The following is a 16,417-nucleotide window of genomic DNA, read 5'->3' on the forward strand; positions in this document are numbered from 1 at the left end:
TTATTCTTCTCTAGATTGATACTACTGATTCTTTTAGGAAAAGAGAGTCATTCCAAAGTTACAAAGTCAGACTTACAGTATTCTCACAAAACATCTTGTAATAGCTTCATGTGCTATAGGGAATCTTTTTTATTTAAAAAGTACTCCCTTCCTATAACTTTTTGGCTGTGGAATTCCTGATGCAATTTGTTTTGGTTATTCTGAAAATTTCTGAATCTTCCCTAATGCCTTTAGCAATAAAATAGGAGCTGATAAAAATCATGAAGTGTCTTTGAAGCTGGCTGAGCATCTAGACCCAATGAGTGCTAAGGCTCCATGTCAACCTGGAAAGTCACCTGGTGAAGTACCCTTTTGTACTTTTCAAATAAAACCCTGTCCTGTTCCATACTTTAATCAACAACTCAACAACATAGAAGGCATCTACATAGTGTTTTCAGATGACATAAGCCCAGAAAGGATGGCTTCTACTACATAGCCCTGCGATCATGATTCAGAATGACTTCAATAGGCTGCAATGCTGGATGGAAACCAACACAATGAAGTTGAGCAGGGTATAAGTGTACATTTCTGCTTTTAGATTCAAAAGGCAATTGCGCAATTACAGGATGGGAAGCAACTGAGCTTGGCAGCAGTTCATGTGACTAAAGGCTTAATGCGAACCAACAGTAGGAAGTGGTGGCTAACAAAGAATGAATGTAGCCGTGTGCTTCCTCAGTAGAAATATTAATAGTTCACTGTAGTCTGTACTGACCACACTGCATCAGGAATAATTTCATTCTGAGCACATTTAGGAGACACTTTGACAAAACAGAGTAGCTACTAAGAGGATGTTGAATCCAATCCAAGATACATTTATTAGACTCCTGTTTGGGACAGGCAATGTGCTAACCAGGGAAGGCAATAAAGATACAAAGAGACGTTGCCAGTCTCTAGCCTCAAGGAATTGAAAATTTAAATCGAGAGCCAGACAGGTACACACATGACTATAAAACGAAGTGCCCCATGAAACCAAGAAGCACAAAGGAAATGTGGAAATTCAGGGGCTGGGCTAGTGGTCGGATTTCCGTAGGAAATAAGGATGAGAGCAGAGAAAGCCTTAAGAGCAAAGAGACACAGACAGGAAAACTCAAGGCATATCTAGAGAATACTGAGTAGTCTACATTGCCTGGCAGAACAGGGTAGACTTGTGTAGGAAATGAAGCTGAAAAAAGAAGGTTTGGGCCAGAATGTGAGGACATTGACTGGTAGGCAGTGGGAGGCATTACAGGTTGGTGAGCATCTGAAAATATGATATATGAGGATCAGTTGGAGAAATGACCCATATTCAGTCTGTAGAAAAGAAGACCAAAGTCCCCTGGTAAATGCATATCAGGCTTGCTTTGGGTTCCTCCAGAAACAAAAATTTATCTCAAAGGGAAAGTGTTAAAAGGAATGTGATTTTAGATTTCTAAGCAGTTTTTTTTTTTTTTAATCAAAGCTGCCCAGTGATGAAGATTTTCCCTAGAAGATTGTGAGCACCACTGTGGCAGGACTCAGAGAAAGTTTGGTAACTGACACTCTAAACAGAGTTAGGGGAGGAATGCTGCAGCTTCACCAAGTGGCCTGGGTGTTCTAGGGATTACCCATGGTCTTTGCAATGTGTAATTATCCATGGTTGAGGTTTTTTTCTTTCTTCTTTGACTTAGGACATCCATTAGTATATCACCTTCTGAATAAAGCCACCATGTTATGACTCTACAGTTCAATGAGAGATGTTAAACTAAGTCCAGTGCAGGTCCCCGGGCTGGGACAGTAGCCACTCACCATGACTGTGGCACTTTACAACTTACACATCTTTTTTAACGGTGATATATGGCTTCCTTCAAACATGACTTTAAGCAGATTACTGTCACAATTTCCCATTGGGCAGATCAAATGCAAATCAGTGATTGATACCAGTCTAGTGTGAAGAAGAATTTACTCTACAGAGAATCTCCAAGGCAGCAGGCATAGTGATCAAACAGTGGGCTCTGGAGTTGGAGAGACTTTAGATGCCAGCAGTGCTGCTTATTAGCTGTGTGATCCTGAGTGAGGAACTTAACCTCACTGTTTCCTAATCTGTAAATGTGGGGTGACCATTGTTAGCCCCCACCTTGAAGGGTTCTTAGGAGGATTGAAGGAAGTGAAGCCCTCAGCGCCGTGCCTGGCAGTGGGCTGTGACCGCATTCTTGTGGTTTACAGTGGTGTTTCAAGGAGCCCTCGAGAGCTAAAAGTACTTTTTTAAAAACAAAAATAAAAACATCACTGTCATCACATGTCACATATTCTTAAGGCATCACGTATGTTAATTTATTGAATTCTCAAAAACATCCATTTACCAAGAGAGTGAGGGCTGACATACCTTGACCGGTCTCAAGCTAATAAGTGGGAGAGCCAGGCAGGGTTCAAGCCAAGCAGGCCTGGAGTTCACGTTGATGACAACCATTTCCTTCCAGTTCCTACCAACACATTTCCGTTTTCCTCCGATTCCATTCCAAATCACTCTGCTAGATAATTTGATATGTTTTATTTGTTTAGGGCAGTTTCACAATAATTTTTTAAGTCCTATTGACTGTAGTAAATACATCAAAGGCTTAATGTTTATGTCCTTTGCCAGAGTACCAAGACGGTCCTTAATAAATGTTGAAAGAATGCACAAATAAGTGAAAAAGTTTTTACTGTAGAAGTAATCAATAATCGCTTTTAGAAGAAGCACATTATCCTGAATGTAACTTCACTACCTTTACTGACTCATTCCATTATTTGTGGTGAGCCATAGTCCTTTGAATCCTTCATTTAAAAATCATTGTTTTGTACCTGGCTTCTTTTTACCTTCTGTATAGGTCTTCTGTTCCATACTTATTTTTAACAGCCATGTCCCCAGTTCTCTCTCTCTCTCTCTCTCTTTTTAAATCATTTAGTGGGACTATATTTTACTCAAATGTATCCATCCACTAATTGTGCTTGTTCCAAACCCTGGTGACTGTATCATCAACAAACACTCTATTCCTAAATTCCAGATTGAAGAATTATTTTACCAACCATCTCATGCAACTCAGGCCAACCAAATGTTACTTCTATATTCTTTCTCTGTACACCTTCCTAAACCCCAGAAATCTAGTCAGGAGAAGTGAAGTTTGATATAAGGGACTGTTCACAATTTTCTTAGATAGTTTTTGGGATTCCTAAATACCCATTGAAAAAAACATCAGACTATGAAGCCGAGAAGAAAGTATGCACACAGGTATTACGAAACTAAAGTAGAATGTGCAGAAACAACTCCCACCTGTAGAAGGAAGAAAGCTATAATAGTGTTGTGCCACTAGCTGTGGACTATATCAGCAATAATTCAATTCCATTGCTTCCCTTGGGCCTGGGGGCAAAAATGTAGCTTTTCCTGTTCCAAGGAAAGAATGTTCTCTTACAATGGTAACCAGAAATAAGGGAAGCCAATCGATTCTAGAGTTTACTCCGACAGTGTTTTCACTCTATGAAGTGGCGCTGCTTGATTGTTTGGCTCTGGTCACTGAGAGAATAATCTCCCACTCCCTGGGTGGGACTATTCTTTTATAGATTAGATAAGAATGACTGATGAGCTTTTAAATGCTAAGAAAACTAATCAGAACTGAAAGGGGGTGCTGTTGGCCACAGCTCAAGAAATATGCTGACTGAGATAAAAAACCCTTCTGAACTTTTTCTCCATCCCACCATCTTCCTTTGCTTTCTCAACTCCCTTTCTTTACTTTTTCTCTTTTCTCTGTCTCCTCCTATCTGTCTCTCAACTCTATCTCCACAGTCTTCCCTTTCTCCTCTCAGCCCCAGCTCTAACACCAAAGATTTCATTTTGCACACTCTACTGGCCAACGTGTGGACCTGAATTTTTAAAATGTATTTTCTCGTATTGTAGGTGAGATTCATATAGCTGGATTTAATTTAAAAAATAGACAAATTGGTGGTTCATGTTTGTAATCTCAGCACTCTGGGAGGTTGAGGTGGGTGGATCACCTGAGGTCAGGAGTTTGAGACCAGCCTGGCCAACACAGTGAAACCCTGTCTCTACTAAAAATACAAAAATTAGCCGGTATTGGTGGTGGGCACCTGTAATCCCAGCTACTTGGGAGGCTGAGGCAGGAGAATCACTTGAACCTGGAAGGCAGAAGTTGCAGTGAGCTGAGATTGCACCACTGCACTCCAGCCTGGGCAACAGAGCGAGACTCCATCTCAAAGATAAAAAAAGAAAAAGAAAAACAAATAGACAAGGTGAACATGTTTTATTCCCTGGTTGTTGTTATTTTAAAGAAATACATCTGTTTGAAAAATCTTAATTTCAGTTTCAAAGAACAAACTTAACCTCAGTCCATTGCAGAGTGCTGAGGTTGGATTATGGTTCCAGAATCTTTGCAGGATGTGGGTGGCCACAGGTGTGGGTGACTCTTTCGACCGCAAGAATCTGCTGCTCCCCAGCCTCATGGCTGGGCCTGGAGTCACACTCCTGCATCAGCTGTTCTTTGGCAAAGCAGGGGCAGATTGAATTGGTCTTCAACATTCATATATTGTTTTCAACTTCTATGAGGCTTTCATTTCAATGCCTTTTCTTCTGTGAGGGACAAGCCTTCCACGGGAAGAAAGGGCACCCCTTGAGTCTGACATGCTCTGCAGTCAACTTGAGAAGCCCTTTGGTTAATTTTGGACAAGTCAAGCCTGGTTGTGGAATTCGGTCCCATTTAGCATCTTGCCAGCTAGGAAACGTGCTATCTCCATCATCTTCCCAAGACAGTCATGTGGGAAGGTCTTTTCCCCAACGAGAAGCACAATCCAAAGTAAAGACGGCTTTTGTGGAAATTGCAAACTACTCATCCAGTGGTCAGTTGTAAATCACGGTTCTTTGGGGGGGAAAGGGAAAACAGGCTGGGGCTCTGGCCCTCAAAGAACTTCCTCTCATTAAACCAAAGCAATTTGCTGCTCTCCCCAGGCTCTTTCTGTGCGTGAATTCACTACTTTTCCCGCTACCATCAGTGCTCCTGATGGTGCTGGTGAATGGGCGCCACGCGGAGGCGGGGCTTTCCACGTGACAGAGGTTTCTTTCCAAACCCAGGCTTTACAGGTAGATCCAAGCGTGGCTTTCGTCAGCCTGTTGCCCGCACTGCCCAACACACACTTCGCTTTTTGCTGCTATTTTCTGTGGTCCTGGGTTTCTGAATCTTGGCAGGAGGACAGTCACTCCTTTGTGCTCCGCTGTTACAATGAGGTAGTCAAAGAAAGGGTCTTGGTCTGAGGCTGTCAGCTGTTACTAATCACGACTCCCCGGCCCATCGTGGGTCCCGCTCGCCTCTCCCTCTTGCTCTGCTTAGCACACATAAAGAAGATGAATTACTCCCTGGTTCCTCTTCAAAAAAGCATATTGTGCGGCACATTCCAATACAGTGAGCGAAGGATGGGCTCATGTGAAGGGTAAATGGGTATCCAAGTCACCTCGCAGCGGGGCTCGCGCCGGCAGCTGTAGGCCTCTGAGAAGTGAATTTCAGAGCTGCCCTTTCTGAGAGTTTCCGACCTTGCTGAGAGTGAGAGGAAGTCCCTGCGGTGGGCTTGCTGGCAAACCACATTACTGGAAACATCGCCGGGCTGTGTTAAGCTGTCATGAGAGTCAACTGAACGGTCAAGATCAGTGTAGAGAGAAATAAAGCTTGACCACTCAGAGGCCGCCACGGGCTGCTTACCCGGGAGAGGCAGTCTCCACCCCAAGGTTAAGCCAAAGGCGCTAGTTCTTTGGCGTTAGAGGTAGCGCTGATGAAAGCTGTGCCTCAGTTTTCTCTCATTGCTTCCGAATTAAAGTTCATTCTCAAAGGACGACTATAGCCAGAGAAAAGGTATTGTCTGCTCGGTCCTATCAGACTGAGGAAACAAGTGATTTATTTGACTTTTTCTGCCACTAGTAATGTCTTCGCCACTGATATTTTTTCCACTTAACAATCTTTCAAAAGAGAATGTTTCTCTTTTGCTTTTCTGCACTTCATTTCACTAGAGCCCAAAGAAAAAGACATGTTGACAAGTTTTAAGGGTCAAATTAAAAAAATCAGTTTCCCTGATAAATTATGTGCCATTACAAGTGGCAAATCTGTAAAGAAGCTTCACTTGGTGTTTTCATGCAATGTAATGTTACAAGGCTAATAAAATGTCATTTTGTGATATTATAAGCAGCCATAATGGGAAGGAACTTTTGGCCAGGGTGAAAACACATGTGAAAATGCTTGGGACTGTGAATTCTGCAAAATTGTTCCCCGCTCTTCATGAAGATGGTTTCATTCTCTTTTACCAAGAATCACTGATAAAAGTAAATTGCCTTCTTTGCCAAAATTCCATGAAGTGAACCTATCTAAAATGCATTCCCTTGTTATAACATCCATAAAATTTCTGTTCAAGTGGAATGACCCGATACCAGATATCAGTATGTGCATTCTGTGAGCTCCACTAGTGAGATGAAGCAAGTTTTTGGATATGATGGGCAGCCCAAGATCACAGGAAGTGAAGATGACAGGAAGGGAAGCCTATACATAGTTCATGGTTCCTTTTCTTTTAGATGGAGTTTTGCTCTTTTTTACCCAAGCTGGAGTGCAGTGGCACCATCTCAGCTCACTCACTGTAGCCTCCACTGTCTGGGTACAAGCGATTCTCCTGCCTCAGCCTCCTGATTAGCTGGAATTACAGGCATGTGTCACCAAGCCTGGCTAATTTTTTGTATTTTTAGCAGAGACAGGATTTCACCATGTTGGTCAGGCTGGTCTCAAACTCCTGACCTTGTGATTTGCCCACCTCAGCCTCCCAAAGTGCTGGGATTACAGGCCTGAGCCACTGCACCCAGCCCATAGCAGTTACTTCTATATGATGCTCATCTGCAAGAGGGAAATACATTAGCAAAGGGGAAAATGATATAGGAGTGCCAGAGGAAAGGTAGAAGAAGGGATAGCAAGAGGGTGCCCATTCCATGGTGGTGAGTAATAAGTGGAGATTTTCCAGCCTTCTGGCCTTCCTGACCAGCTGAGGGCCACCTTGCCGGGAACTCATTCCCAGCTCTGAAAACGAAACTCTGGGTGATGCTGAGTTTGCATTGTCACCCTTTCCCCACAAGATTTGTCTCTTATTGTTCCAGACAGAATGAACCTCATTAGTTTGGATTAATTGGGGGAAGATCCACCAAAATTAGTGAGTCAGAATTAAAGAGTGTTTAAACAAAAGCAATGTTAGAATTTGTAATTCATATAGTAACCCAATCTAAGTGTTAAAAAAAAAAAGCGTGTGGTCTCTGTCCAGCATAGCAACAAAAACAGTAATAAGAATGGCTGTTTATTCAAAAAATGATTATTGAATCCCTTGTCCCTCTAGGTGCAGACACTGTGCTAGTCACAGAGGCCACCGCAGTGGATCAAACAGATGGTCCTGCTCTCTTGGCACTAAAATTCTGGTAGAAGGAGACATAGAATGGACAAAACTGTCCTTTATCAAGGACCTACTTTGTACCCTTTAAGTGTGTTTTCTCTAATCTTGCAATGTAGATATTATTAGCTTATTTTCTACATCAGAAGTAAGGCTCAAAGGTGAAATAATGCTTTGTGACTAGCTTGTTTATTATGTACCTGCTTAATGAGTAATAAGAACAGGTACATAACAAACATTTGTTGAGTGCTTACCATGTGCTGAACACTAAGGGCTTTCTGTACGGAAGCCCCTTTAATGCCAGTGAAAACTCTATGAGGAAGCTTCAATTTTTCACATTCTACAGTGGAGGAAACGGAGACTTGGAGAAGCCACATGGTACTGAGCCAAAAGTAGAATCCAGGTCTTCTAATGTCAGAGTCTGGGCTCTTAACCACTATGCCACTGTATTTTAGATTATGTTCTGAGGCTATCACTGGCTTACTAACTGTGATGCAAAATTGTGACATAATCATTATTTACCCACAATTTGGAATCTAATTTTTAAAGATTTGTCTTCAGTTCCAGAACCCTCAGAATTGTAGCACTTTGCAGTATTTTTACAAGACAGTCTATAAAGGAGCCAGAAGAAAATATTTTTGTGCAGGAAAACAATAAAGTTCTAGAGAGAGATTTGAAGTGACTTTCTCCATGCTCCCTCCCCACCTCTCACTGCCTTTCCTGGGTGAGTTTCTTCACCCTCTTTCTCACTCTCTCCCTAGGATGGCAGTGTGCCCTGGCTCCAGCAGTGGGCAGCTGCCTAGGACACAGTTTTTAATCTGTAATTATGAAGTATATTGTATTTTTAGAGTTTGATTTTCTTATTTAAAAAAAAAAATCTTGTATTCACATGAATACAGTACACATTTGCGCTCATCCTTGCTTTCCTTGTAAGTTTGCCCATCTTGAAATTCTAGGAGGATTGAGAACAGGCAGCTTTCATTAGATGTGTGTTTGAGAAACTCATTGTGGAGAAGGAGTACATCTAAAATAAAAACTGAAACAGAACAATCTTCTTGACTCAGCAGTTGCCATCATTCTTTTCTGTTCCTCCTGGACCTGATCCAGTGGCCCTGGAAGAACAATGAAACATCATGGGGATAAGTGGGAAGACAATTCAAAACAGAAGACTGCTTCTCTAGATCTCGTGTTTCAAAACTGGAGACAGGAGCTGCTGGGGAGAGTATACTGATGCATGTTAATGTCCAAGACATAGATTCTCCGCAGACAGGAGAATAAAATCCATGCCAGTGATGGAAACTTGGGAACTTGGCACTTTTTATGTTTTCCTTTAACACTTGACTGAATATATATTTTATTTATCCAAGAAGTCATATTAATTATTATACCAAAAGAGATCTAATTTACAATACAACCTTACAGGGTACCACATACACATTTATGAAACATTCCCTCTCTGCCCCCCTAAAATCCCATGAATTTGGTGCATATTTGTTGTGACAAACCAATGACCAAAAGACTATCTTTATAATTACCTATTGGTGCAAGACTCTTCCTTTCCTCTCTCTTCCAAGCGACTACTGCCTAAAATACTCAGGTATTTGAAGCAAAGTTTTAATCTTTTACTTTCTAGAAAGTGTCTTATTCAGTCTCCTTCTGATACTTAACTCATTGTTGAATGGAAGTATGTTTGCAGAAATGATTGCTTGCTTGATAAGTGGTTGTTTATAAGTAGATTTTTAGAAAAGAAAGTAAGATTCAAGTGCTCACAGCAGCGGGCAAATATGCAGGGCTCTCCACCCTCCATTAGAACATGCTCTGGGCTGTTTTTCTAGGATGATGAAGAGTTTGCACTGATATTATCAGCTCTCTAGCTAGTCCTTCTGGTGATCAGTGTTGCTCAGCTTGACCTCAAAGTAGGTTTAGGGAATGCTGAGTAATTGGATGGAGTTTTTTCACAATTATATTCCTCCATAGAATTATCCTCAAGCCAAGTGGCTCATCTTAGCAATTAGCTCAAATGCAAGAAAGTTAGAGAAAGTCAGCATGGAAAACAAGCAAATAAAACATGGGTGACTCCTAGCTTGTCCATAAAAAGAGAGGTATAGCAGTAAGAATACTCTCTTGGAAATGTGGGTTCAAATCCTGCCACTGCCATTTATTAGCTGTGCAACACTGGGCAAGTTATTTAACTTCTCTGGCCTCTTGTTTCTTCACCTACAATATAGTATCAACAATATCTGCATTATAAAATTTGTCATGGAATTAAATGATTATTACCATCAATCAAAGATAGGACTTAGCAAGTGAGTCTTTGGACCAGATAAAAGTGAACTCAGAATGGACAAAACACATATACAAATATGTGATTGTAACGGAAAGAGCCATTATGGTACTCGTAGCAATAGTACAATACAGTATTTCTTTGGATTTCGGGGGGGTGGTTGATTCTGAAGACAGATTTTTGTAATAAAGATGTCATGATGTCTTGAATTGGGCTAGTTTAGCTAAGCCCACATCAAATGAAGAAAAACTAGTCAAGATCATTATCTTTACCACTTGCTCTGGAATGTGTTTCTCAAATATGTATTTAGATGAATGCATGGCAGTTGTAACACACTCCCTCAATTACCTACATACCAAAGTAACTTCCTGTCTCCCCATCATCCCAGTGCCCTTTTCTCCCATATATTTTAAAGTGATAACGCTCAATGTAAACTTCCTCCTTTCCAAACATTTAGGGAAGTTCCTGCTGAAGTACCCCTTTCTACAAAGTGATTTAGTACCTTAACCTTGCTCCAGACACTCTGACATTTTTGTTTAGTCTCTGGTGTAAATATTAGACTCTCATATTTCTTGAGCTTGGGGAAAGGAAATGGTCACAGAGTTTAGGTGAGGGAGAGGAAAGCGATGTCCTGCTTGTTCGGGGTTTGTCTTCCAGAGTTCTTCCTCCATTTTCCTGATGCCACCTGTGTACAGGCCATTGTGTGTGAACAGATTGTACACATCTGTCCTGCTGTTGCCCGGATGACAGTGTATTGCCTTGATCCTGGTGGTCTCATTCGTTTTACAAGCCAGGGCACCTGGAACAGAGGTGATCAAGTAACTGAGTGGGACTTCGATCCTCCTTTAAGGAAAGGACCCACATGGAGATGTGGTTAATGGATATACCTCCCTTACCTTTTTTGGCTGAAACAATAGCAGCTGCTACTTTATTCTCTTTCAAAGGATAAGGGCCAGTATGCAGAGGTGACTGAGGCCTTTGATTTGATTATTGAATCTCCTTCTGTGCTTTTTGAGAAAAAAATGCCTTGATGGTTGTCTTTAGCTATTTAGAATTAGAGAGTATGAAGAAAATGCTTTCACACTGGTTTTTACATTTTTAAAAAACCGATAAACTTTATTTTCTAGAGTCGGCAGCCCCGTAGCTGTGGGTACTGGGATAACTTTCCCCATCCCTCTCCGCATGGTGCGAGGAGGGACATTTAAGCCTCATTCTTTGTTCGCCACTTTGGTTTCCAGTGCTCTGCCTTGACCACTTAGGGCTCTCTCCAAATAGCTGTAGGTCGAAAATAGTGGGCAGGAGCGTCAGAGAAGAGTTGGCGTGAGAACGGAACAGCACCACAGAATAGAAGGAGAGGGGGAAAAAAGCATCTCGGAGGAAGAAAATACTGCTGCCTGGTACTCGCTGGTCCCAGAGATATCCGGCGTATTGTGCTTGCACCACTCGCCGGTTCCACAGGGAGAAAGCCGGAAGAATTGCAGGCTCTGGTGGTGACAAGTTCAGGCACTCACGGGAAAGAGCGTGTGCCCCTTCTGAGAGAAATCATTCTGAACACAGCCAAGCCAAGATAATTTGAGATGTGATTCAGACCTGAGAACCAAACTGCGGGCGGATGGGATACTTCGGTTGGGAACAGATTAGCCCATTTTTAACGTAGTTGAAGTGTTGAAGTGGTGCCATCCTAACAAATGAATACTTAGCCCCGAGTTTTGAGAAAGTGGCCCAGGATAAAAGAGGCTAAGTGCATGGCATCAAAGCCAAAGTTGGCCTCCTTATCTGTGGGAGCTGCAGTTGGTTTTCTCAGAGGCAGAAAGTGCACTGAACCTAGTTACGTAAGACCCGAGTTCAAGTTTCCATTCCATTCCGCTTGGTGTTAAGTAAGTCCTCAGACTGTTACTTAATTGCTTTTTAATCTGCATTCTAGATTGTTAAAAATACAAACATATGAAATACTTAGGGCTTATAATGAAAATTATAAATGATACAATTCAAATACAAATGAAATAATAAATTGAAGGTAATGGCTCCAATTTCCACTTAATTACCGTTGTATTAGGATTTTTGAGCAAAGCCAACCAGTTATCTGGCAATCGTAGACACTATTTTTATCAGTACTTTTTCTTCTAAATATAAAAATATTTAGAGTTCACACAAACTCTAAATATGTTTGTATGAACAGGGCCACTACCTAAATATTAAACCTTCATTAGAATCAGATATTCATTATTGTAATACAGTATAACTTTTTAATACATTTGTGGAAACACAATTTTAAATTGTAAAAAAAAAAAGCTCAATTAACTATAATTAGATTTTAGTGGGATTGGGGAGGATAACGAATGAAGAAAAGTGAAGATACAGCTATTAAAACAGAAGAGCCCATATTAATATAGATAATTTAATCTTTTGAGAGTTTTGTGTCTTTTCCAGTGTTCTTCAGCCCAGAAAGAATCAAACTGTGTTCCATTAGCTACAGCCATTAGGAAAAGCTTAAAAGTCATGCCTCCTTTTTTCTCTAGGATGAGATCTTTCCCAAAGCAAGCTTTGAAGACATCCTGAAAATAAGGGAAAGAGGGATGTTTAGCATGAGATGAGGCATCCCAGACCTGTGGGACAAAGTAGAGGAAGACAGGGTGCAAGAATGAGAACTGTGCCAAGATAATTTTTAAAAAATTTTTGATTGGATGAGGTGAAATGAAATAGCAGAGAAACTATTTGAGAACCTTATAAACCCAATGTCTACTTTAAATGCAAATTGAAGATAGATCAGTGGGGGATCAGAATAATAGTTTAAATTATGCATTAAAACATCAAAAAAGACTCCCAAATACATATATAAAATAATTCTTTTGAAAGAATTTAATGGCAGTTAATCTTTGTGTGAATCACCACAGTGCTTGAATATGAGGTAAACTTAGATTATCCTGCCAGAAAAATGCTTTAAGTACTTCTTTACATACACAGGCACACACACACACACCACTCACACTTATAGCTTTCCCAACTAGTAGCAACCTACAAAAGAATCTGATTGCACTTTTAGACCATTAGAGAACAGTATTGATTTGGCCATGTGGAATCAACTCTTGGGACAGAAAATGAGTGGCTGCATTTTCACTGGCACCGCCAATGCCTTGCCATTCTAGCCTTGGCAACTTCCCTTCACCTTGTAAAATTTGGGGCCAGGTTCTCATAACATATATGAAATTCCATTGCCAGGTGGGATGAGGGTAGGGGAGTATAAAGGAAATGCTGTTCCCATTGTCTTCCACTGGAGAATTCCCTGGACTTACTTCCTGAAAATCTTCTGTTTGCCTCCACCAGGAATGGCGGCCCTAGATAGTAAGGCATCAGGGAAGATGGGGATGCGAGCTGTAGTCTATTACATGACTACCACCATCATTGCTGTGGTGATTGGCATAATCATTGTCATCATCATCCATCCTGGGAAGGGCACAAAGGAAAACATGCACAGAGAAGGCAAAATTGTACGAGTAACAGCTGCAGATGCCTTCCTGGACTTGATCAGGTATGTCCTTACAAGCCCGTCCTTTGAGGTATATTTTGACCGTCAAGCCCCTCTTACTGGGAAGCTGATCAAACCCTGGAAGGGGTGTCTCACTGCACCAGCCTTGCCAGGTTTGAAGTGAAGGTCATATATCTTTACTTCTTTCTGACAGAAATTGAAGAAAAGATCCATTTTCTGATCTCATATGAGAGAAGTGAGAAGAGCAAGGAGAGGAGGATTTTGAGAGCCTTGCCTTTGGGATTCAGAATCTGGTCACTGAGTTCTCTCAACTATGTAGCTTACCTTGGAATTTTAATAATTCTTAACTTATTTTTCTTAAGTCCTGTTCTTTAAGGCTAGTTTTTATTCAAGCATGGCCTATTCTTTGGACCCTTCTGATTCAGAACTTGTGATCAGTATTACTGTCCACTATGCACAATGCATTATACACAATTTGGTTCCAGAGGGACTTTAGAGATCATCTTGTCAAACATGTCCCAAGGTTTTCCTTTCATACTATTTATGGAGAAAGAATTTGGCAGGTCTGTAATAAAATGATAAAGAATGGCTTCTTTAATGTTGTTTTCTGTACAAACCATACATTGATTACAAATGAGTCTTATCTACTACTTGAAGCAGACTTGGTAATAGAGTTGGCCTTATGCAGAACTGTGAAGTAAGTCAAAATTCAATCCTGGCACCTTCCTGCTTTCTCTCCCCTACACACCTGCCCTTGCTCAGTCAGGTCCTGGCAGGAAGCATACCACATACTCAAAAGGAACCTTGAAGAAGGTTTGCCAAGGTGCGGGCAGCCTTAAAGGAACCTACAAAGGATGGTGAGGCCCCTATAGCATTAACAATAAGGAACTATTTTGTTACCATCTTTAGCTACGAAGGGGCAAAGGAAAGGAGGTGTTACTGGAACCCAGAAAGAGCCATAGCCTCAGGAGAGAAGGGCCTCAGGGGCCCTAAATGGAGAAGAGGGGCTGCCGCCAAATCTATTAAAGAAAGCCCTGGGAGAATATAGACTCCCTCTGCCCTGTGATCTGTCAGTGCATGGCACTAGACAAAGCCCATAGGAATAGGAAGCCAAAAGGCAAGAGAGTTCACATGCTGTGGTCCATAGAGGCCAGATTCCCAGGCCAGGAGAGTGAATCTAGAAGGACAAAGGAAAAATAGCTCAGCACAGGCCTCTAGATCCTCCATCTGCTTAGCGTTCTCCTACCATTTAGTCCCTCCCAGCCTGTCTTCCCAAAAACTAGCTCTTTCCTCCCAGCTTCACAGCTAACTTACCTGCAGAATGACTGGGTTGCAATCCTAGATACCTATCCAAAGGGTTTATTCCCCATGGATCATCTGAAGGAAATTCCTCCATGCCATCTGAAGGAATGGGTCTGTGGCAGGTAAAGTCAAAAGAGATTTGGGGAGCAGAGGATACCTCCAGCAGCACCTTTCAATTCCCACCATGGGTGACTTTGCACCATCTCTATGTATGTAAACACTACCCAACCCCAAGAGGCCTCTTCTTGAAAGTCCTTTTTCAGGGAGTTGATCACAATGATCTGTATGCAACAAGCCACCCTATACCGTTATTTCATACCAAGCTGACATTCAATAGCTATGTTTTTATTCAGTTCATACAATTAATTAAGGGTTTTAACCATTTCTTCATGAACTTTATACTCAGTTTGGATTAGAAGTATTTTATTATATTACATTTTCTTTCTCTAAAATTTTTACTCCTTGTTTGAAGAATTGGAATCTTGTCATCCTCAGTGTGGTTGATCCATCAGAGGACCATGTTTCTGCCCTGCCTTGCCCCAGTGACAAATGTATCCTGCCCACAACCAATCACTTGGTTTGAGCATTTATCCTGGAATCTCCTGAATGCACATTTCTGTCAAGGTTGATAGCAACAACCCCATACAGCATGATAGGAAGAAAAAGAAAACAGGATGGTCTAGTAGGAAGGAAGGGACAAGCGTTTATAATATTAAAATTCAACTTTGATAGCATGCACCTGCTGGAATGTTGAGCTTGAGATAACTGCCAGAGCATGTCTCCTTCTCCCAGTCTTTCATCTTGAAGTCCTAATGATAGTTTAATCCAATCTCCTCTTTAAGAGATGAGTCAACTGAGACATAAGTGGATGCCATGACTTGGCCAATGTCACACAGCTGACGACAGACATCCCAGCCAGAGTGTTTACCTCACTCTACCCCCTACAAATACAAACACTGCTTTGACAGTCTCGGAAGAAGTAACAAACACTGCCACATGGGCTTCAAGTTTGAATTTTGTAGGTCATCCCTCCATTGGCTGTCAAAGACCTGCAGAATTAAGCAAATCAGTGCCAAAATCCTATTCCCCAGAATGCCTTTGGGAGGCTTTTCTGGAGAACAAAATTCCACAGGCTGACCATGGTTTTTGATTCAGAGCATTTGTTTTCTAGACACATGGCTCAGTAACCAAAATGACCACTGTTGAACAATAACTCAGCCAGAAAGCAGACGATAAAACGCATTTCCCTTCTCACTTTGATTCTTCCTAGTAGCATGGTTTTTAATAATAATGGCTGAATGAAGAAGCCCATTGGCTAACAAGAGGATAAATGAGTCAAATTTGAACTCCCCTGAAAATATGAACTACATGGGCCACACTTAGGGAGGACCATATATTCCTTTTCAAGTCATGAAATCCACTAACATTTTTCTTTTTCCATTTGTTGCTTGGTTCAATGCAATCTTTACCTTACACACAATGGAACATAACTTAAGGAGTAAACTTATTACACGGAAAATTTTGCAAGTGACTATTATTTTCTTTGCAGGAACATGTTCCCTCCAAATCTGGTAGAAGCCTGCTTTAAACAGGTAAACACTCTACAGACTCACCTTTGAAATTCCTCTTTTGTATACCAAACCAGGTGGGACCCTCTTTTTCCCCCGCATTTCTCTGCTATAAGAAATACTTCTCTTGTCAACTAGATTAAAAATGCTAGCATTTTCTAGGAAATTTTTTGGGAAGGGATGGTTCTTACCTTGTATTGAAAGCTGTTGTCAGACGCAGTGTGTCTTGCATACAAATAGCTCATTGAGTCTGGCATTGTTAAGAAGGCTAATCACAAGACCCCCTTCCTCTCCTTGCCCCACTCTCCACTGTCAAAAGCCCACCAA

At 41.3% G+C, this 16,417-nt stretch overlaps 1 protein-coding gene across 2 annotated transcripts in view; it reads left to right on the plus strand.

Moving 5' to 3' along the window:
* The window catches only part of SLC1A3 (solute carrier family 1 member 3), a 78,008-nt gene that overhangs the window by 47,625 nt on the left and 13,966 nt on the right, over nt 1-16,417 (plus strand). For both annotated transcript variants that reach the window (XM_012459992.2, XM_012459993.2), the window contains exons 4-5: nt 13,058-13,262; nt 16,072-16,114. In XM_012459992.2, coding sequence (XP_012315415.2) covers nt 13,058-13,262; nt 16,072-16,114 — 248 coding nt within the window. The remainder of the gene's footprint in view (nt 1-13,057; nt 13,263-16,071; nt 16,115-16,417) is intronic.

Source organism: Aotus nancymaae, unplaced genomic scaffold, assembly GCF_030222135.1.
Source record: "Aotus nancymaae isolate 86718 unplaced genomic scaffold, 86718_ANA_hifiasm-v0.15.2.pri h1tg000014l, whole genome shotgun sequence".
Taxonomy (NCBI): Eukaryota; Metazoa; Chordata; class Mammalia; order Primates; family Aotidae; genus Aotus; species Aotus nancymaae.